Raw genomic sequence first — 23,932 nt, forward strand, 5'->3', positions numbered from 1 at the left:
AATGCTGGGTAACTTTCGCTGCTGGACCCCTGACTCATTTCACCGGTATTATCACCTTCATATCATTCAGACGCTAAATAACCTAGATGTTAATACAGCGTCGTAAAATAACCCAATAAAATAAATCTACCAGTAAACTTCCACCGTACTCGACACAGAACCAAGGCCGCGTGTGGAATCAAAGTCGTGTTACGGTCACAGTATACAGTACTGAGTGAGTATAGTACGTTCCAGAAATATGGTCGTATTTTCCAGTGAATAAAGTGCATTAATTATTGACTCATATTTTCGCTGTGTCCGTTTGGTTACGTCGTTCCTGGTTTCCCCCACACGTTTCTGCTGGCCTCTCTGCAAAGGCTAGTGGCTGGGTTGTCAGCTCTTTTCTGAAAATATTTGCTGTCAGGAATTGGACGTCTACGTAATATTATGCAACTGTTTAAAATAATGTAAATAAAAGGACCTCGTTAAGTAACTGTCACGTGATTTCCCTCCTTTCTACGACCCTGCGACATAATTACTTGGATGGACAGTAGATAGCAGTCTGAGTAAATTTATCTGTGCGAATCGTGCAGATTGAATTTACAATACGTTAGGCACTTTGTTATAGAAAAGGTACAAAATTATTTAAAGAGACACAGGATTATGGCCCCCGCCATGTCGACTGTTGCTTTGCATTATTTCTTTTGGGGTTACTGTAAAACGATTGCGTTTGTTAAACATCCTACAAGAATAGAAGAATTAAACAATTACATTCCAGAAACAATACATTCAGTTTGAGAAGATATGCTTAAAAACGTTTTCGGCAATATGTACACTAAAGAACTGAAGCCTGTATCGAAATGAACGGCCATCATTTTTAACAATTTGTTTAAATATCTAGATTTTAATTATTTTTCAATTTAAATGCACTCTCCATACTGTATGCTAATATTCTGTAGACAGTGTAATCTACACTGCATAATGAATAAGTTCACCAGGATAGTTCAGTTAGTGAGTAAAAACACTACTATACTGTATTTTGAGTAAATAAAAACCTAACGAAAATTATCAAACTGAAAATCGTAATAGTTCCTAGTTTACGTAAATGGATGCACTACTTTTCTTCCCTCCTATATCTAGTAAAGTGATTTGTTTGTATTTTACTCTAGTATCATCATTTACGGTCGTGGAAGGGGGTAACATAGCGTTTGCGTTTCTCAACCGTTAATCCAAAGGTACAGCCAGGTTAATATTAGAAATGTTAGTAAAGAAATGATAACCCGGTGCGTATGTATGTGTGTATATATGTACTCTGTAGCCTGTATTCTCGCTTAATATTCCATGCAGTCGCTCCTCCAGTATTCAATGGAGACTCGCCCCAATATTATAAATATTTATGCAGAAAGATAAAATTAATAAAGTATGCAGAAACAAAATGTTATGTAGCTTGCTTCTTGGAGTTTTATTACTTTCAAACCACCTTATCACATTCTAGACATACTTATGTAAGTAAATCATTAGACGTAGGTATGTTTAGAATCAATTACTGTTGAATTTACATGACATTAAAATACGTTATTTTATGGGCACAATAAACATTGACATTTTTTACTGGTAGGCCCTTCAAGATTTATTGTTAGCAGAGTGCTAACTCTTTTTTCTAATTCCAATTTTTACAAGATTCACGCAACTAAAACTTCGCTCATAATAATTTAGTATGCGATGGAATTATATAAATCAATTATAAGAAATTGTTTACTTAAGTTATATGAATTGGACCAACTCTTTGACATCAATTCTTGAACATTTATTGCTCAAATACCTTTTTGAACATTGCCCATGCCATTAGGATTTCATTCAAGTTCAGATTAGTTCAAACATCTCTGATTTCATTTTCTCTATTACCGTCTTCGTTTCTGAAGTCCAATGTGGTTGTCGCATTTTTGCACATTTACATTCAAAGTCTGTTGCATTTTTAGAAGTCGAGTAGCAAAATGCGACTGTAACTTAAACCCTGTGGCAGACTACAACAGAAATCACATGGACTCATTAAAAATCTTCATCGAGTAAAGAAGATTAGCATTTCGTAACGTAACTGCATTCAGTTCTTATAATGTCGCATTTTGAAAGTGTAGAGTTCCTTTCTGCTCACCCATACTTAACGTAATCTTCCGGAGAGGAACTTCATGTACAACTACACGTTGACAGTCCAAATAAATGTAACCTTAATGCCGGACGCCGGTTGTCGCCTGCCCTAATCGAGTAATCCATGTTCGTCAAAGATGGGCAGGAGTCGTTGCATCGTCGTCTTGTAGGACGGGCTGGAGAACATGACGCGCCCCGGGTTGCGGCCTGTTGCCAACGCCTCGCCTAAGTCGAATTCCCCGTCGAAGACCAAGATGGGCAAGTCCACGCAGACTGCGAACAATCCGTAAGCGAGTTTGGCGTCGAACTCCGAGCTCAGCTCTTCCAGTGAGAAGTCGTGTTGCGTGCATCCCAGAGCGCGCAAAGTGCCGCACAGCGTGGCGTGGTACTCCTGCAATACACAGATTTAATTTGCTTCAAACAACCGGTAGGACTTTGGATGTGATGATAATGATGAAGGTCGTGGTAATGGTAGTGGTGGTGATGATGATAATGATGATGATGATGCTGCAACACAATTAGCTTCTTTCCGTTTCGAATTCACATCACTATATTTTAGTAATCATGATCTATAAAGGGGAAGTATTATAGCGATGTAAATATTCTATTTCAGTATTTGCACAAAAATATAATATATTTTATGCTCGACCATGCCGAAATGTGGTAATTATACACCTGGTAGCAGACCTTTAATGCATGTCATTAAAGTACACCTACTCATTAAATGTTAGGTCTTTCAGCCAACGACGACTCAGGTTACAACTGTTCAGCCAATGACAGGTCAGCTTTCTACCGTTATAAAACCGCAAGTATCGATTATTCTCGGATATGCAATCGAAAGAGAATTAGCGAAAAGTCACGGAGGCTGGAAATCCAATACTGTCGCAGAAGGTTATGTTCTGTTACTATAATAATTAGCGTTAATTGTAAATAATATTCAAATAAATTCAATTTGTCATCTCGTTTTTCAATGTCTAATTTAATTTCAATGTTATCTCTGTAGGTTCTTATGGCCTAGCAAGGTCAATGTGAACATCTGTTCCTCGGAAAAAATCAATACTTTCGCGTCTGCGCACATCTCACAACATACGGGACATTGGCCAAGGTCAGATACAAAGAAAATTAATAATATCAAGTTAGAAATATGGTCGAGCATAAAAAGTCGTATGAAACTCGCCTATAATGGTAATTAAGAAGCTCGTATGAAAATTATGAAACTCGCTTGCGCTCGTTTCATAAATATCCATACTCGCTTCTTAATTACCTTCATTATAGGCTCGTTGCATAATGTACTATTGTCTGTATTCCCGATAGAGAAAAAGTTATTATCATTTCTCTGTCTGTGTGTACAACGAGTTCTGCTAAGCTATTGGGCGAATTTTATTCGTATTCGTTAATCGGCATTCAGTTTAACTGGGAATAATGTAAATTAAATACCTATACACTGCTCCGTCGATATAGGGGAAAGCCAATGTTTACCTACTTATCAGTGGCGTATGCTGAACCTGGAGTATGGGTGTTCTGTTATAAATATATATTTGGTCTATAGTCGCACGAGTTTAGTAGAAATTTCAAATTCGTATATAAAATAACAGAAGTAAATTTATTTTATTTATTCGATCATTGGAAATAAACACACATTAATATATTGTGACAGTCGGGAGTCGATCGCGTCCCACAGAGGTCGGGGGCGCATGAGAAAACGCGGTGAAGAAGGTTATGGCCTCTCGGGTCTGGAGGGGACAGACGTAAGAGGGGGCGCGAGGTGGAGGCGCGGACGTGACGAAGGGTGAGGGGGAAGTAAGCAGCTGGTGACTGAGCGGAGAAATCCAGAGAACTCTGAATAGGCGTTATCTTCTAGGCACCGGTCGATTGTTCGCGAGATCGTACTCTCCAGAAACTATGGTTTAGTTATAAATACAACACGCGAGTGAACTTGAGCAGTGTTGTTGTAGTCGTTGGACAGCAAGCCAGTCTTGTGTAGCAGTGAAGCCAGCTTCGAGACCTGAGTTGGAGTGCAGTGGATCGCAGTTGGGGGATCTGAGTTCGAAGTTCAGTGTACTGTCTCTGAAGGTCTGGGGTTCGAGATACTGTGAACTCGAGTGACTGAGCAAGAAGAAATTAGCCAAGGCAAACGAACTGTGAACTGAGAAATGACAGTTCTGTTTTGTAAATAGTGCTTTGTGAGCATTAGTTAAGATTAACAGTTCATTGTTGTTCTCAATAATCCAAGTAAATTGTCATTGTCGTCTGTGGAGTGCAATAACGAATACTGTGTTACTGTGTGGAGTGGAAATCCCATTGTTGACGGGAGTAGAATTAAATTGTAGAAAGTGATTATTATTGGTGTGAGAATAAAATTACATTCTTGTTTTGTGTGAATAAAGCTACAATATATCTACTTATAAGCTATGTAAAGCGTTTATATTTGAAGTAATTCTTAGTTACAGTAGCCTATTTAGATTAACTTCTCTTGTTTTGTATACGTTAGAAAAAAACGTAAATAATTTATTTAGATGATTCCACGTTAAGAAAAAAAGCATTGGTTTCATGGACCTTGCCTAGTGCATTGTTGAAGCTATGTGGTAGGTTGGCGTTTCTATGGAAACTGGTCATTTGATGGAATAGCCCCATATGCTCAATGCTTTTTTCTTAATGTGAAATAATCTATAGTATATCACAAAGAGGGGGATGTCTGTTAAGGCCGCCAGCATACTGCGTCGGACATTTTGTCTCGGACAGGACGGTTCTGCCTCGGACCGTTCGATGTGACGGTGATCACACGCATTCTTATGACTTATGACGAGGCTGCAGCATACTGCATCAGACGAATATCCCGGGACAAATGTCCAATGTAGTATGCAGCAGCCTCACCGTGTAATTCATTCATTCATTTATTTTATTCCATAGATCTTACATGAGCAATGAAGCTTTAAGATGTGGAACAAGTAAAAATTTTACAATATTACAATTACAATTTTTACAAATTTTTATAGTTGTACAATTGAGTAATTTTCTACAATTTTTACAATTTTGTGCAATGTTTTACAACATTTTGGCGAGATGTAGTGAGATGAGGTGAGGTCCGAGGATTCGCCAAAATATTACCCGGCATTTGCCTTTTGGTTTGGGGAAAACCTCGGAAAGACCCAACCAGGTAATCAAATCAAAGGGGGGTAATCTAATCGAAGGGGTTGATGCCAAGGACTCGCCATAGACCATCCGGCTTCAGTCCCACCGTCACATCGAACGGTCCGAGACAAAACCGTCCTGTCCGAGACAATGTCCGATGTAGTATGCTGCCGGCCTTAGAAGACAATGGTAATGGTATTTTATAAATTCTGAACGCTCTATAGTTAACCGCACAACGTTGCGAAACTGTGCCGCACTGACCTCCAAGAGAAGGTCGGTGTGGTTGACGCGCACATCTTCTTGCGGACTCGTGTTGAGGAAGTACTGTAGGTCCACAGCCGGAGACGTGAAGTGTACCATCTGGTAGTCGAGGAGTCTCACACCGGCCACCGCAGTCCCCTCGTACCGGAACATAACATTGTTGACCCACAGGTCACAGTGGTTGAGCACGTTGAATTTGTTGTTGTCCCGCTCAGATGCGGCGATGAGTTTGTCCAGCATTTTGTCGGCCACTCTGTGCAGCTTGTGCGCGTACTTCTCTCCGAAGCCGGGCCACGTCTCCACTTCGGATGCCAGACTGTGTGCCATCCCTGTACACGACAACGTAATCAATTTTTCCCATGCAGTGGGAGACAATCATGCGGACAGATATGTTACAATTTTTATTATAATTCTTTCCGTTGGTTTGCAATACTACTTTACGGTTTTCACGTGAATACGTCATAAAATAGGATCGACACGTGGGGTACCAGGACAGAAACTGCGATGTAACGTTTGCAGGGTGTTCCATTCTGAAAATATAACTTCGTGGTTAATAAAACCGTTGAAATAAACGTGGCCTCGTTCGATCGGGTATACGACAACGATACGAGCATTATCTTGATTTGGCACCATGCATGCGGGAGACGAGAGTGGGCCCCGTGGCGACTGGTGTCCATTTTAGGCGTGGACGAAAATTTCCAGGCAGTAACTTACATCTCTCAACTCCGATATGCTAGAACGCTGATTTGGGTGGCAAAAGAAACATATTGTCTAGATCTGTCGATTTAAGTCAGACGTATTCACGTAAAATCCACTGCCGTGTCCCGACATAGCCACATCCCGATTTTATGCATTGAGCAAAATGCATTTTAATATTAAAAATTCTGAAATGTGACTAAATATGCTATTTATTTTGAACTTTCATTTAAATATGGCGTAACGCAAAGAAGAACATTAAAATATGCAATTCTGTGACTATCAGAAACTGAGTAATAAATTTACTTACACATCTTGGCATAGATCAGAAGACCTTAATGTCATTGAATTCCGAGGCCTACTTTTTGTATTCCGATAATGGAAGCATACAGTATTGAGTTAACATTATGAATTAATAGAATATAATGTAACTTACCAAATTAAAGAGTGCAGAAGGAAAACCTGCTAAATCCAAATTGATCGATTTTCTGTTTTCGATGTTATTTCATAGCTCAGCGTGGTTTTGTACGGTTTAATAAAATTGTACAACATAAAATATGGTACACTAACTGGTCGAGGGAACTTTGAAGAATGATAACCAAATACAATAGAATATAGTGGGTCTTGAAATTTTTAACAGCAAAATATGACATCAGATACGTCCCCTGGAGTCTTCACTTGACCTCTGTAACAGTAATGACCCGAAAATTGCATCTTTTTGTATAGATCAAGGCGGCCGGGTAGTTGAGTTGGTAGAGCAGCTGGCTGTGGACTAGAAGTTCCGGTTTCGATCCCGGGTGGTTACGGAATTTTTTGTTGCCAAACTTCCAGAACGGCCCCCGAGGTTCACTCAGCCTCTTATCAAATTCAGTACCGGGTCTTTCCCGGGGGTAAAAGGCGGTCGGAGCGTGATGCCGACCACACCACCTCATTCTATTGCCGAAGTCAAGAAAGTATGGGGCTCTACCTTCATGTCCCCCAAGTGCCTTCATAGCATGTGAAGGAGCTACCTTTACATTTTGTTTATATCAACTTTGATAAAAGTAGGCCTGCGTTCTTGTGACCTTCATAAAATTAAACTCGTCAATATAAAATCTACTAAACATTGTTGTACTGGTTTTTGAATTGTTAATTTTGTATACTTTAGTTATAATTGTGGACCACTGTTTGACCTGAGAAAAATCTCATGATGCTCTCCCGAGACTTCGGATCGCTGAATACTCCCTTGTCGTACTGGTCCATGGATCCCGGTTCTCGCTCATGCAACGCCACGGACGCTGCGTGGAACCTTGCTATGGTGCTGATGACGAGCCGGCAGTGGTCCAGGTCCAAACCCGAATGCCGGTCCGCCATTCTGAAGCCCAATGGAGACAAATCTGCCATGATCAGGACGCCGGGTCTGGAGTATACGTGCCGAGGCGAGAATGGTTGCAGGTCTGCAACAAATTCGGAAGCAGGAAAATTGTCATGTTTCTTCGACGTAATAAGTAAACGGTTATGGAAAAGTTGCCATCTCCTTATAGATAGATAGGTAACTCCTGGCTAATTTTACTGTAGTTTTTCTATTGGTCTCGACACGTGAAACATCTGTGAGATGGAACTCGTTGCCGACTTCGTTACAACTATGATTGGCAAATTTTAACTTGTCCTTTCGCTCATTTTTCAAAGGCGGCTATATTAAAGAATTTGTTTCGAGATCCGTAGCTCTCAACTCGCGAACTTCGAACCAAACATAATATCCGGCCAACGAACAAACATTACTTTCAGGGTACAAGTGTCGCTCAGGGCCGAATACAGAGCAACCTATCGCCTAGTGTGTGTGCGGAAGGGGAAGGAAATTGTGTAGACTACACAATTGGGTCCTTTACAGGAGGTAGTGATGAGATGAGTGACTGATTCTACGGATTGCTTTTCAGTTCCAGACGCAAACAGACTACTCCCCGGTGTTTTCCTGGCAGATACCGTCTGGCATGATCATTTTACAAATACGAAAGAGGAATACAGTAAACGTCCTTAATCAAGAATACACATTGATCGTCCTTACACGAGGAATGGACTCAGCGTACCTCGCCAATACTGAATTAGTAATACCTATGATTCCGACAGCAGGATTCATGAACATTCAGAGAGAAGTAACTGGCCAGTCGTCTCCACTCGGCATCTCAGAAGATCGTACAGCTACTCTGAAATCATATTCTTTGTTGAAATGAAATTTAGGATGAACTGGCGACAGTTGGTGGAATGAATTTTGTGTTCCTAAGGGAAACGGCATAATCATGAGATAAACTCTGTCTTGTAAACCACAAGTACCACTCCAAAAGTTTGTATTTTCATAGTGTTGTGGGATTGAATCGATTAATCTAATCGATTAAACCATCAATTTCCGTTGTAAGATTAATCGATCAAAATATTTAACCGAAAAATCGAGTCGATTAAAATTAATCAGTTGTAGTTGATATTAATTATTATTTTGTTAATACAAACTCGTATTAAAATTCCGACAATATTTCTCTCTCGGAAATTGCTTACTTAAAAGCACAATAGTACTGTTATTTTCTAACTGCAAACTAGATAGCGAAGGGAAAATCTTTTCACAAACACTTCAGAAAGGGATGGAGATATGAGGACAGTGACCTAGTCTACCTCTATTGAAAGTTGGAACACAATGCGAAACCCTTATTAAGTTTTATGGTTTTCCAAGAAAACTTCCACCTTGTTGTCAGCACATCTTCCTAGCATATGAAATACATACTTTACTGGGATTCGTCCCCCTCATTTCTTATAAAATAGCCATGTCTACACTGTGTGCAAGTAAGAGCGTAACTACCTTCTTCTTTTTCTAAAATCTGGTAATTCGGATTGCAATTGGGGCCAGTCTTCTGTTTCGACCGCTGTACTTTTTAATGCACATAAATCCTTACCTACATTTCAGTACAGTCTCACCTGGCACGACGTCCCGGAGCAAGGCTTCCATCCGGGGCAGGGTGTCGCTATAGACCAAGTTCTCTCGCAGGTAAGACGCCGATTCGAGCAGCATGTCCGGCAACAACTTAATGACGATGTCGTAAGTCGCGGCGTCTTCCGTCTCCACATGTACGCGTAACAAGTTCCCCATGAAGTTTTCGCCTTGCGAAGACGCTTGCTGCACGTCGAAATGTGCCACACGTGTCTGCAGCGCATCTTCTAGCAGCTTCTTGTCCAGAGAGGGAGGCATCTTGTCTGAATGAGACACGACAAAGAGCAGAAAAGATTTCAGGATCAGCATTCTATTGAGCAAAAGCCCTGCCATTCCCAAGTTATGACATGGCAACATAAAAAGAGAACAACCACCAGAGCCTTCACTGTTGAAAAGACACTTTTTTGGTAATGACCTCTAGATGAAGTACAGTTGTTCTATGCAAATCCATAAGGGTTACAATGTGACTTCTTTTGCAGTCGCTAGATGGCAGCATAGTGAAATTGATAAAAATGTTTGTCTTGAAAGTGCATTAGTCTGATCAATCTGATATATGTGCAGGGATGGAAGGTTAACATTGCTAAGGAAATACAGCAATCACGACGCTTGAGGGGTAGAAAGAGAGGAAGGATTATCTTTAAAGGTAGGAATTAATACCACAACATGAGGATATTAGTTAGTTGTGCTTAGATTATTGTTACGTCATGAATGACGTGAAGCCTGACGTATGGCCAGGTTACAACTGAAATGTGTTGTGTATCGCAGCAATTGAATGGGGTTACGTTTCATCGTGCGTAGGGTTCAGTATTGTGCTTCGGCAATTGCTTTGTTTATATTGCACTGCACATAAAGCTACAATATCGCCCTCTTTATACTACGGCAGAGTTCCCTAACAGGTGCCCATGCACCTGCATTGCTAGCTACTCTCACTCTCCCTTTCAACAACGAACACTCTATGCATAACTAACCTTGTAGTCTTTGTGGGTAAATTCCTATCTTTAATTATCATAAGCTTTGGGGCCGTTGCGAATGAATAAATGTACTTGACTTTTTTAAACACAAAGTAACAGTAACCTGAAGAATAATATTGAAGACTGTAAGACTGTAAGACCCAAAAAGACAAACTGGAGAAAACAGAGATTTTTTGTGCGACTAGTAATGTAATATCATACATTTTGCACATCTATGAGAGAAGCTAGGGCCTAAATAAAATTACAATGGGACATCATTTTTCTTAGAGGACATAGACTCTTTTCTTTGGAAAAATAATTTTCAACGATACTGACACCTACAGCTTTTTTTTTTGTGTCCACTTTTCAATTTCGCATCATTAAGTGTGGATTGAGGTTTAATATCTCAGATGTTTCGGTGAAACTTACAGGTTTCATTTTCAGGGCCTTACTGTCCAAAACCTGAGAGTGTGTCAGACTGGGTCACTAGTGGCTTCTGACCACGTCTTATTACACTCTGAAATGTGCCCAGAGCATTTCACTCTCCAACCTGCAGTCCAGTACGCCAGGAGTTGTCGACATTCAACTCAAGAAATGGCTACGTTTAAGCCTGAACACTGGAACCGCGATGAATACTATATCTGAAATATTTAGGCACTTTAAGCACTAATGGGAGGATCTAAGTTTTAGTCCGGCGAAGCGCGAGAGTTCTTGGATGCAAGCAGTGGCTGTAGGGAGAAGGACCTGACGCTGGTTGGCCTACAGAAACACCGGCAACTTTCGCTGGGATTAACTGCACAAAACTGTGAGACATTTTGTTATAGAATCAGTCGTGTATAACTAAAAGGACTTTTTTTTTTCTGAATCGGGGTGAGCTGCTGCTCTCGCATGGAAGCACTGCCATCGTGATCTAATACAGGCCGTAAGGCAGACCACGTGACTCGCTTAACAGCTGATCGCGAAAGGCGGTCTTTCAACCATATGAATTAGTTGCAGTGCATGAAGAATAACATATATTTCTCTGAAATGCAGTGTAATTGCGTCAGTAAAATTTTAAACAGTGATTGTGAGACGCTTGAGACACAATTTACTTGCAATTTAAGGTATAATATTATTTTTGGTGTGAAAATTACGTTGTTGCAGGCAAAGTTCGTATGTGTAATACCTGCCTTTATTTCGATTAAATATTGCGCCCTTATGTGGTTAAGTGAAATTTTGGTCTTATAAACAGTAGGCTAAATATGTGTAATAATATATACGTGAAAGTGAAACATTGACTGGCATGTAAAGTAAGTTGTGATTAGGCCTAAGTGCAGCGTTACCAATGTTACTCTTGTCTAATCCATTATTGTTAGTTTACCGTATTTGTCTTATTAAATTTAAATTATTGCTCCCTTTTTATTTGTAAATAACCTACATTATACGAGTAAATAATACGACGTTTGATAATATACACAATTTGGACTAAAAACGAGATACATATAGTATATTACAAAAAATTATACCCTATAGTTTCCATTACTGTTACAGTATCTAGAATTGTAATTAGTTGAAATAAAGCACTCATGCTTCATTACGAAATTCTTGCACATTCATTTATGCACGTTTCAACAATTTTCAGTTGCATCGCACGCATATTTTAATGTGTTGAAGTTATAGGTTATGTTTATTCTATCAGTACTTGCCTTATTTCCATATTCGCAATTATGCATTATAATTAAGCATAACGCTACGTATAACTCATAAATGCAATTTGTCTACACTTCAATTGTATTTATTCGTTTCATACGGTACTCCAGTCTGAAGTCTGATTAGTGTAATATGTTACTAGGGCTAAACTAGCGCTGAGGTAGTTCCCTTCGTATTCATACATCTTGCATATACAAATTAGTTCGGTTCGTTCAGGATTTTAATATGCCTTGCTTATAGGATCAAATGCATCTCCACAAAAAATAAATTCAACTGTTTTCAGTTCAGAAATTACCGGAACTATACCTCAGCGCTACTAAGTAATATAACGTATGTACATTTCATAGGAGGGACTGTGGTGAATTTTCTACCTATAAGTAAGGACGGTAACCGTGTTCTGAAGTTTATCCTAAAAAATATATTCTTCTTTGTTAAATCTCAAAACCGTTTTCGTTCTCAACTTAAGCCTAAAATGTTGACGCAGATAGGTTATGTTAACATGGTAAATTCTCTTCACATAAAAATAACACAGTTTTATTTATTATTCCTGCCACATTATGCAACACATTAATGGAACTTATGCACATATTACATTGAATAAAAATTTAATTGTATTATTGATTTGTTCCCTACTATACTGGGTTGTAATGAATTGTATTTATCTAACCTACCAGATTAACACACAACTGTACATACACTAATTTCATAGGAGGGACTGTGGTAAATTTTGTACCTACAAGTAAGGAAGGTAGATGTGCTAAATTAAAATCACAATAAAAATAATTCTTCTTTATTAAATCTCAAAATAGCTTCCATTCCAAACTTAAAATGTTGATGCAACCAGGTTATGTTACCATGTAAAACTCCGTTCACATTAAAATAACACAGTTTTGTAATTATTTCTGCAACATATTATGCGATAAGAACTGTGAAGGGGTCTTATACACACATTACACTAAATAAAATTGAGCGCTGACACGCATTAAAGTAATATATTTCACTCAGCTCCGTATACTCAAATAGAAAAGCCCGACTCATCGAGTGACGTCACACAACCTGCATTACGGCCTGGTCTAGATCACGATGGCAGTGATGGAAGTCTTCCTGTGTCGGCATGTTGCGGCAATCTAGTTGTATTTCCCACCCACGACGGACGACGTCGCCAAGGCACGCTGTGTATCCAGGTGACATATGCTGATAAAATAATAATGAAATGGAGAAATGCTTACTGAATGATGTCAATGGTTATATTGGAGAACCACGAAACAAACAGCACGTCTACTCGCGGGCAGTGCCAGTGGGTGAACTATTACTCTTACCTCCAGCTAGGCGCTGTCTCACCATACAAGCTGTCTGTGTATCCAGGCTTAATGCAGCAACTCCCTCCGAACTTCTCCAACTGGTGATCGAAATAATTTGTCAATATTGTAATGGAATGGAGAGCGATGGCAGGGATATTGTTGACTCCTATGAGGAAACGAGAGATCCCCGAGGAAAACACCAACTGCAACCTTGTCCACCCTCCTCACCTGGACCGCCTGCGCCACAGTACGGATACAGGTTCCATAGTGCGTTTCACAAATAAAGAGGGTTGACCTCAATAGTTTTGACCATTTTTCTGGAAAACCTGCACGTTACTGTTTGTGGTTCAGGTGTAGGGAGGGTTGAAAAAAAGTGGCTGATGTTTCTATAGTTCCTAATGCATACAGATGCCACAGTCATAACCGTGGTCTTGTGAACAATGACGATCTTATGTGTAAGTTTTATGTTATGTCTTATTTAATTGGTAGACGAAGGAACCATATTCGTTCCGAAAATGAAGAGCTTACATGCCGGGTTCACGAATATTTTCTGTAAGAATATAACGATGCGAGGTGCGGTGAACCTATGATATCCGTGACTAAGTGTCTGAAAGAACTAATAAAGCGACTGGAATTAGTGAAAAGTAGAATTCTTGGAGAAACAAACAGACGAATTGAAAAGTCCAACGAAAAAAACGGCAGCGGGATTGTTCTCAAAGTGATATAGCTAATTTCGACAGTGATGCATTAAGAAGGACTCTTTCAAGTTTGTGCGGAGAAGGTTACATACCAAGTTTGAATGACGTGTTAAAAGAGCCAAAGAGAAGATGTGTTTCCCTGCGTCTCGACCATCTCTCTGGCGGATAATGAGGAACATTGGGTTCCGCTATGAGAAGAATAACATGCGCGGAAATATTTGATGGAACGTCAAAACATAGTTGCGATGCATAATCAGTTTCTTTGTGTAAATAAAGATGTACAGGGACATCATTTTATTTTTACTTCAATTTTTATTGTACCTGAGTTTCTGAATGTACTTCACTCCCACCCCTTCTACTAATGAAGTTCAACCGTCCTCCACACAGATCCAAGAACGCATATACAGTCATAGTAGCTTTACGGCCATAGTAAACAGTACGTTCCAAAAATATGTTCGCGTTTTCCAGTGACGAAAGAGCTTTCAATATAGAATCATTTTCGCACAGGTACTGTCGTCCATTTGCCTACGTCGTATCCCGGTTTCCCCCATCAGCTTTTATTCGCCAGCTAGTGGCTGGGCTGTCTTAGCTCTTTTCTGAGAACATTAATTTCTATCTACGTAATATTATACAACTGTTTAAAAAACTCAAATAAAAGGGCCTCATTAAGTAATTAACTGTCACGTGATTTCCTCCCTTTCTACGACCCTACGACATAACCACTTGGAGGGACAGTAAATAGCATGTCTGAGTAATTTTATCTTTTCGGATCGGGCAGAAGTGAAGATTGAATTTACAGTACGTAAGGCACTCTTTTATAGAGTAGGTACAGAATTATTTCAACATGAGTTACTAATACGAAGGACGAAACTGGTAATTGGAATTAGGTACAATAGTCTATAGTGCGATAATATGCACGAAAGAACTGAAGCCTGTATCGAAATGAACGGCCACCATTTTCAAAAATGTGTTTAAATATCCATATTATGATTATTTTTCAATTCAACTTCATTCTCTATATTGTACGCTAATGTGCTGTAGACAGTATAATATAACTTACACTGCATAATGAATACGTCCACATGGACAGCTCAGTTCGTGAGTAAAAACACTCATTGTTAATACTGTACTGTATTTTGATTAAAAAATAACTAATGAAAATGATCAAACTCAAAGGCGCAATATTTCCTAGTTTACGTAAATGGATGAACTACTTTTCTTCCCTCCTATACCTAGTAAAGTGATTTGTTTGTATATTGCGCCAGTATCATCGAACTCTAGTCGTGGAAAGAGGTAACAACGGCGTTGATCCAGAGGTATAGGCAAGTTAATATTAAAAATGTTAGTAAAAATAAAATAATGTCCCTGTATGATCAACCGAACGTCTCTCGACGAAACATTAATAAAAGTGAACATGACAAACTATGGACGACCTCCCATCTACGTCTCGGCCTCCCTAAAGGTCTTTTTCCCTCCGGTCTCCCAACTAACACTCTATATGCATTTCTGGTTTCGCCCATACGTGCTACATGCCCTGCCCATCTCAAACGTCTGGATTTAATGTTCCTAATTATGTCAGGTGAAGAATACAATGCGTGCAGTTCTGCGTTGTGTAACTTTCTCCATTCTCCTGTAACTTCATCCCGCTTAGCCCCAAATATTTTCCTAAGCACCTTATTCTCAAACAACCTTAACCTATGTTCCTCTCTCAGAGTGAGAGTCCAAGTTTCACAACTATACAGAACAACCGGTAATATAACTGTTTTATAAATTCTAACTTTCAGATTTTTGGACAGCAGACTGGATGATAAGGGCTTCTCAACCGAATAATAACAGACATTTCCCATATTTATTCTGCGTTTAATTACTTTAATTTCCTCCCGAGTGTCATTTATATTTGTTACTGTTACTTCAAGATATTTGAATTTTTCCACCTCTTCGAAGGATAAATCTCCAATTTTTATATTTCCATTTCGTACAATATTCTGGTCACGAGACAATCATATACTTTGTCTTTTCGGGATTTACTTCCAAACCTATCGCTTTACTTGCTTCAAGTAAAATTCCCGTGTTTTCCCTAATCGTTTGTGGATTTTCTCCTAACATATTCACGTCATCCGCATAGAAGTTTTAACCTAATATTCCACCTAATTATATGATTGTTATGGATAACGCAATACATGATAGCCTATACATACACGAGTGTTCTACCGGGTTTATGAAGTTTCTTTTGGAACGTTCGGTAGTCCTCTTGCCTTCCTGGAAAACTGACCTCCTGCTGATTTAAAAATCAGGCGAGGCAACCCTCTATATTTGTGAAACGCATTATATCTACATAGTGTCTGGTATTTAAGCTATTTGTGATTATAGAAAATGAAGTTGTTTATATTTACAGTGCACGGCGCTCATCCGCCGAGATTTGGTGGAAATTACGACAAAGTAGCATCCGAACCTTTTGTTTTTGCTCCCTCGGCGTATTCACAAAGCTACGTACTTGTGTACTTGTGGATTTCACTCTTGCTTGTCACCGACTGTTGTTGCAGCGAGGCGATAAAGAATCTTATCAAGCGCAAACGCAACATAAATGATAGCTGCTATTTACTTTAAGGTAAGAAACCACTTAGTAGAATCGACTAAGCAATCCTCAATGTTCTTGTCTCCGTCATCGTCAGTTGTAACGATGGTTACTCAGCAAAATTGTAACATTTTACCTAACATACTTCTTCAGAGTTCTTATAACAAACAGCAGAAACGATGTTTTATATCCACTTATAATTCTCTAAACTTCGACTAATTAATAAGAATAACTAGTTACAAGGATCGAAACGCATACTGTACGTTATTTCTTCTTGCCTAATGGATGTAGGCTAGCTTATAGGGCCTATGCAATTACCATAACATAAGAGACTGAAATAAAATTCCAGTTAAATTTAGATTTGAAGGCACAGGAGTTGAGAAATGTTCGTATTCTGTAGTCTTAACACTGTTGCGGACTTAATATTTGCAGAGGATATAGCCCGTGCCAGTAAATGATTGATGCACAATTAAGCTGTTATACCAAATTAAGTAGGCCTATTACGGCTATATAGTTGTTAATTTGTATTATTTGATAGAAAACAGTGAAAGTTTTACATAAGGCCTGGACACTAATAACTCAATCGAGATTTCCCCTTAATTCCCCACTCCACCTTCTCCGGCTGAGACGAGCAGGCAGGAAGGTAAGCATTGCTCAGTGACGGATTGTGTAAGGCAGGCATCATAGCTTTTACAAACTTTCGGCTCTCGTTGGTCACCCCTGAAATCCATTACTGATCCACAGTGTTTACTGTGCGTTTATTTATGTCAGTGTAAGTGAAAAGAATATGGGAGGAGGTTTCAGAGTTCGTTCCATTTCCCTGTTGTGCCCGGGTTGTTTTACATACTCTAGTGGTGCTCATTGTGAGCTCCATTTATCACCTTCATCTCATTCAGACGCTAAATAACCTAAGATGTTGGTACAGCGTCGTAAAATGACCTACTTAAATAAAAAAATAAGAACACTATTGACAAATAATACTAATTCTATTTTATATCCCTCCAGTTATATCTAGAAGAAACTTGTTATTTAATATCTCTAGATCGAGAAACATACGTATTTCATATGAAGTCACCATTATTTATATAAAATGTTGAGAAACTTCAATTTATTAAGTAAGAAAATTGATCTATATTTCGGTACAGAAAAGTTATTCAGAAACCAAATTTATATATAAAAAAATTATCATTGTCATTCATGTCATAAAACATTAAGTCTTTCTTGGTGTAATTACTAGTTATTTTTGCTTGTTTTGGTCCCGCTTTATTAAGGTCTCCTACAATTTTTTATTGTCGTGTCATTAAATTCCTGATTTTTGTCGAAACTGATTCACTATAAAGTCACATTTCTCTTTGTTTTCATTATATTTTATTTCTATTGTTAGTGAGTTCCATATTCCTACTTCATAAGTGCCGCTCATGTAAATCACTTTTGTGTCAATAATTACTACAAGTGTTCATTTAAATTTATGTGAAGAAGGTACTGTGATGGGCATGTAATCTGTGTTCTAAACTGAGTGAATAAAATAATGAATGAATGAATGATGAACGAACGGTCGGACGAACGAACAATATGAATAAGTAAGTATGTTTGTAGATAATTAAGCAAATATATAAATACGTAAATAAATAAACTGATAGATAAATAAATTACTCTGCAATGTTACTAGATTGCGAACATTAATTTTACAACACGAGTTCGAACTACATGTTTTTGGAAGTGTGAAATGTAAATGCAGGCTTACCTACTTCTGGGGAACAATGTGTGTGTATCCAATGCCTACTCACTTCACTTACGTGATTCGGGTTCTGCCTATTACAGATAGATGACAACTAGGCCTATGACCAATTTTCAAGTTGCACACCACTTCGGCGGGCCACGCTGTGCATTATGTGTATCTTCATATCTGTGGAGAGATTTGGGATTTAACCTAGGCATAATTGATGTACAATCTAATGATTACAAGTTCTGCATCACCACCTCTCCTAGTCCCGAGGTAGAAATTTTACACGAAAATCTATGATCCCCGGAATCGAACCCGGGCTGGCTAATCTGGAGGCAGACGCGCTACCACAGAGCTAATTCGGTGGACTTCTGGGGAACAGTTGATGTCTTATGGAGAACTGTGATACATTTAATGAGGAAATATATAACTAATTATTATATTTCCTTGGCATTACACTTTATAACTTGTTGTAATCAGATTTTAAAGGTCAAGAGACTCGCGAGTTCAGCAGAACTGAAGTGAGAATAAGATCCGCAATTAATATGATAAGTTACAACATTGGTGCCGTAGCAACACTCCCCCTGGCCTATATGATATTCTTTATCTTTACCGACCGCTGAACAAAGTATGTCCCAAATCTCGAAAACAGGAGTATAACAGTTGGGCGTAGAGAAGAGATAACTGTATTTTGACATGATAACGCCGTTTATCATTGTATGAAGGACAGCATCGGAATACACTAGATAAGACTGATATTAAGTTGTATGAACAAGTTTAATTGATTGTTAGCCTACAAGTTATAAGTAATGGTGCTAATTTTGCACAGCATAAGAATGACTAATTTGACATTAGAATCTATTTTAGCCTATTTTATTTAAATAATTAATAATATAACAGTTTCTGTTTTCTTGCTTTGTAAAGAACGAAAACCAACGCGCTTCATCTTGACCAGGGCTGGGCACATTACGTGATTCTGAGAAATGAGCGCTGTGTGCTTTAAAGAGCGTGTCTTGCGAGCGCTGTGACGTATGCATACTGTACGTCATTCAGTGTCGGTGCAGTGGTGACTCTGCAGTATGATGAACTTTGAAGACGGAGCTTCCGCTCATACACTAAACCGTCCCGCTATTCCCAATGCGTTTAATGTATCATCGGAAGAGGAGTTCTTTTTGGTAGAGAGCAGTGGATTAGCAAAGTGTTTAATTTGGCATAAAACACCCCAACTGATTAAGAGGTTCAATATCCAACGACATTATTCTTTACAACATGCTACTGAATATGACAAATATGTTGGTAATGAACGCCATAAATTAATACAACTTAAAGAAAATGTTTCTCAGATACATTATATTAGAGTATCTATTTGATATTTACATTGCATTATAGGTTATTATACATTTAGTAATATATAATTTTAAATTATACAGGTATTATGATATATCATAGTATAGTATATTACAGTTCATGACATATCATATATCATATTATATATCATGAACTGTAATATACTATACTATGATATGTCATAATATTTGTATAATTTAAAATTATATATTACTAAATGTACTATAATAACTTATAATGCAATATAAATATCGAATAAATACTGTAATATAATGTACCTGAGAAACATTTTCTTTAAGTTGTATTAATTTATAGTCATATTATATTATATTATATTATATTATATTATATTATATTATATTATATTATATTATATTATATTATATTATATTATATTATATTATATTATATATTAACAGAATGACAATAATGCACTTAGTGAATCGGCTATGAGAATTAGCTACAAAATTTGCCACGAAATTGCAAAGGAATTGAAAACGTTCAACGAACGTAATTTCATCAAGCGATGTTTAATTATATTGGCAGATGAATTCTGTCCACAGCAAGTAAGGGAAGTGGAAGCCATACGCCTGTCTCGTAGAACCGTGGTGAGGAGATTGCAATATGTGCGTATGGGTTATGCAAATAAGCCTAATGATTTGTGTGTGTGCATAGAGCGAAGTTTATTCCATTAAATTAATAAGAGTGTTATAAATTCTGTAATGTACAATAGATTGATGTAATATCCTTATAAACTATTATGTACTGACAGACTGAATGACTAGAACAACCGTGGCTCTTGTTATATTAATGCAGAGAAGGTAGCTGTAATGCGAGTCCGCCACTGCGTGAGCGTTCTGCTCTGGCTTGGAATTGAAGTGCCTTGCGGAGCGAGAGCAGCTCTGGCCGGCTATATGGAGCCGCTCTCATGCCCGGCCCTGATCTTGACGAAGTGGCATGCAATACCTGTTCCACACTTACCATCCACAGTGTTCAATTCTATCTATTATCCCCCTTTAGTGGAGGCTCACAAATGGGTCGATGCTTCGGTGTGTGTCCAGAGTCGTCCCCTCCCCTATAGAAAGAGAAGAGGATGTCGAAAAGAAAATGTGTTTATCAGTCGTAATAATTTATTAATATTTTTATCTTTTATAGCCACACTTCAGCCAGGTAATTTATATAATTTTTCAAAATTGTATCATTTATTTCACGCCCGATACTCTCGTTGTGCAAAATTAGTGTTTAAATTCGTTAAACCCTTCCATGTCCTCTAGTAGACTTTGTGAATTCCATGATATTCGTTCAAGAACATATCATGCAAAATTATAATTTGTAAAGTGGAGACCAGCTGATGAGCGTAGGATAACAAATTGATTCGTTGTGTACAGCGTCCCTGCGATCTGTTTGTGCTAATTGCGCTATGGGTTAGCCTATTCGCCGTGTATTTTATTACGCAATATCCCAGATATAAGTCTATTGTTGACAGTGATAGTAACTCTAAACTACGAGCACATACCTCACATACTTAAAAATACCTCTAAAGAGCTAATTTTAGAAAAAAAAAGTATTCAACATTTTTCTCCCTCTCTGGAAGAGCTGCTCAAAATATGATTTATAATTTTCGGAATTAATTTTGAGATATTTGTAGTGTTGCGAAACTTAGCTTTGGATAACATCGGTTAAAGACAGCGACATCAGTTAAACGAGATTAATTTCTTTAGTTACAGAACAGAGTTACATGGTATTATTTGGTTATTTAACGACACTGTATCAACTACTAGGTTATTTAGCGTCGATGAGATTGGTGATGATATTTGGCGAGATGAGGCCGAGGATTCGCCATAGATTACCTTGCATTCACATTACGGTTGGGGAAAACCTCGGAAAAAACTCAACCAGTTAATCAGCCCAAGCGGGGATCGAACCCGCGCCCGAACGCAACTTCAGACCGGCAGGCAAGCGCCTTAACCGACTAATATGATTATGGCTAATATGATTAATAACAATAATAACAAAATCAATAGTAATAACAATTATAATAATGATAATTTATTTTATTTTTATTTGTTTTATTTATTGATAACCATTATGTCTTATATGAATCTTAAATGTATAGTTTTGAATGTGGTTGCACGTAAAACTAAACTATAAGTCTTATGGATGTACCGCAGAAAAACTGCTGTGAATATTAATATACATTAATTTGAATACCTGTAAATATAATGAAGGGAAAAATCTTATTAAAGTGTGTAGTGAATTTCATTCATGTAGTCCCAGTGATAATTTAAGAAAATAAACTATAATGGTTAATATCTTTGCACATAATAAAAAAGAAAATTGTTGTGAGACCTGTAAAACATAATGGGATAGTTCGTGTAAATCGTGACAGTTTTTCTTTTCCTTTTTTTTTTCTTTTTTTGCAAATTTCAATGCTTGTTTTTGCATAAACATCCGGGCTCCATTGATGACGATGAAAATATCAGTTTGATAAACGCAAGTGTGATTTATATCATGGCTTGTATGATTGCGCACTGACCTCATACACAGAAGGTCGTTGGCGGGCATGTATGGGTCGTGAAGTTCTCGTAGCCGGAGGTCTTGGCGATCCTCTGCGTGTCTCTTGAAATAAATCGAGGAGAACCTTCATCTGTTACAGAGTTTACGTTTCATTTGACCTTTGGCCTTTCACCGCGTTAACACGATTTCAGGTACAGTACGTAATATTCCTTTTTCAGTGGAAATTCCCTCTGTGAAGGTCGTGTCGAGGAAGTGTCCTTGAGCCGATCCGCGGCTAGCTTCGGATGTGGTTACTTGTACTGTCGCGAGAACGCATCGTTGTGACCGAACGCTACGTTGGCAGAGATGGGATGTCGCTTTCCCTTTCCACGGTCAAGTCCGTCGATGTCAACCGTGGCACATTTATGCTACAACATGACAGAATTTGCTATTATTCGTAGTATAATTAAAAAGTTAGCATTAGTTGCATCTCGCTTTAAAAAACTGAATCCAGATAAAGTTTTTATGAACTATTATTGCTTTCTATCAGGAACAGAGTTCTATTACGTGCCGTAAATCGAAGATATGAGATCCACAGTTTTCTTCTCTCTAAGAACGAAGCTTAGGGTGATAACCACTAGACCAGTGGTAATCAATTTTTTTTTGCTAGCGTACCCCAAAAATATACAGTATTTGTACACACAAACTGCATTGCAATTATGTAAGTATTAACAAAAGACTACGATTGATGTACTAAAATAAATTATTATTATTATTATTATTATTATTATTATTATTATTATTATTATTATTATTATTATATAGTATTTATTGATGCAATATTAATACTAATGATTAGGGAGCGGATTTTTATGTACTAAAAATTTAAATATATTTATTTTATTATGTGCTAAAAAGTACAAAAATATTTGCCAAAAATAAAAAATATATATATATATATATATTTTTTTTTTAATATGACAAAAATACCTTACTTAGCTTGGAAAAAAAATGTGTACTCACCAACCACACTTGAGTGCTAGTTTATTTATTTTATTTTATTAGGTTATTTTACGACGCTGTATCAACATCTAGGTTATTTAGCGTCTGAATGATATGGAGGTGATAATGTCGGTGAAATGAGTCCGGGGTCCAGCACCGAAAGTTACCCAGCATTTGCTCGTATTGGGTTGAGGGAAAACCCCGGAAAAAACCTCAACCAGGTAACTTGCCCCAACCGAGATTCGAACCCGGGCCACCTGTTTTCGCAGCCAGACGCGCTGACCGTTACTCCACAAGTGTGAACTTGAGTGCTAGTAGTTGGCCGAGAATTGCAGTGAACAACAAAGGTCATCTCTAAATTCTCCATCACAAATGCATGCCTATTATCTCTGAACAACGACTTATACTGTGAAAACGATCTTTCCACAGCACAGGACGTCAGACGTGCATATTTAAAAAGAGGAATGTCACAAACACAAACACAGTCAGTTTCACCTACAGGCACACCCTCCAATACTTGAGCAACTTCACACATTTTTTTTTATATCCACTGTTTTTCCCAAACACATTCTGGAATTTGTCCCTTAGTACTTGTACTTCTGAACCTGGTAGCGAGTCTAGTTTAATTTCCACGGCACGCACCTCCCTGTTTCAGACAACAGGCTTTTGGATGTTTCGAGTTCTTTTTATGGTGTCACACAAAAAGCTTAGATTTGCTAATAGGAAAGCCAACTCGTTTTTTAAATAACCATCTTTCAGTATATCTTGACGAAGCCCGATAACAGGGAATCACAACAAGACGTATTGCCTTACTTGATGGACATGAGCGAGAGAGGAGAGATTTGTTTAAATTAAATAATATTCATTTCTGAGCTCTTATCTGTTGTGTTTCACAAACAAAGCGTGGAATGAAATCATCTTCAGCAACAGCAATCTTCCTAATTATGTGTTGCAAAATCTCTCCTCCTTGTCCATGTTAATT

The 23,932-nt window shown here is 38.0% G+C and overlaps 1 protein-coding gene across 4 annotated transcripts in view; it reads right to left on the reverse strand.

The window, feature by feature from the left end:
• Positions 1–1,417: 1,417 nt before the first annotated feature.
• LOC138707422 (uncharacterized) overlaps positions 1,418–23,932 on the reverse strand; it is a 40,158-nt gene continuing 17,643 nt past the window's right edge. The window contains exons 3-7 of one of the 4 annotated variants that reach the window (XM_069836820.1): positions 20,434–20,527; positions 9,157–9,432; positions 7,386–7,649; positions 5,518–5,846; positions 1,418–2,515 (exon numbers count right to left, since the gene is read on the reverse strand). In XM_069836820.1, the coding sequence (XP_069692921.1) occupies positions 2,234–2,515; positions 5,518–5,846; positions 7,386–7,649; positions 9,157–9,427 (1,146 nt within the window). In that variant the 5' untranslated portion in view covers positions 9,428–9,432; positions 20,434–20,527 and the 3' untranslated portion in view covers positions 1,418–2,233. Of the gene's footprint in view, positions 2,516–5,517; positions 5,847–7,385; positions 7,650–9,156; positions 9,433–16,200; positions 16,232–16,259; positions 16,411–20,433; positions 20,528–23,932 lie in introns of those variants that run through there. The other 3 variants (XM_069836818.1, XM_069836817.1, XM_069836819.1) reach the window with 3 other exon arrangements.

Source organism: Periplaneta americana, chromosome 10, assembly GCF_040183065.1.
Source record: "Periplaneta americana isolate PAMFEO1 chromosome 10, P.americana_PAMFEO1_priV1, whole genome shotgun sequence".
NCBI lineage: Eukaryota > Metazoa > Arthropoda > Insecta > Blattodea > Blattidae > Periplaneta > Periplaneta americana.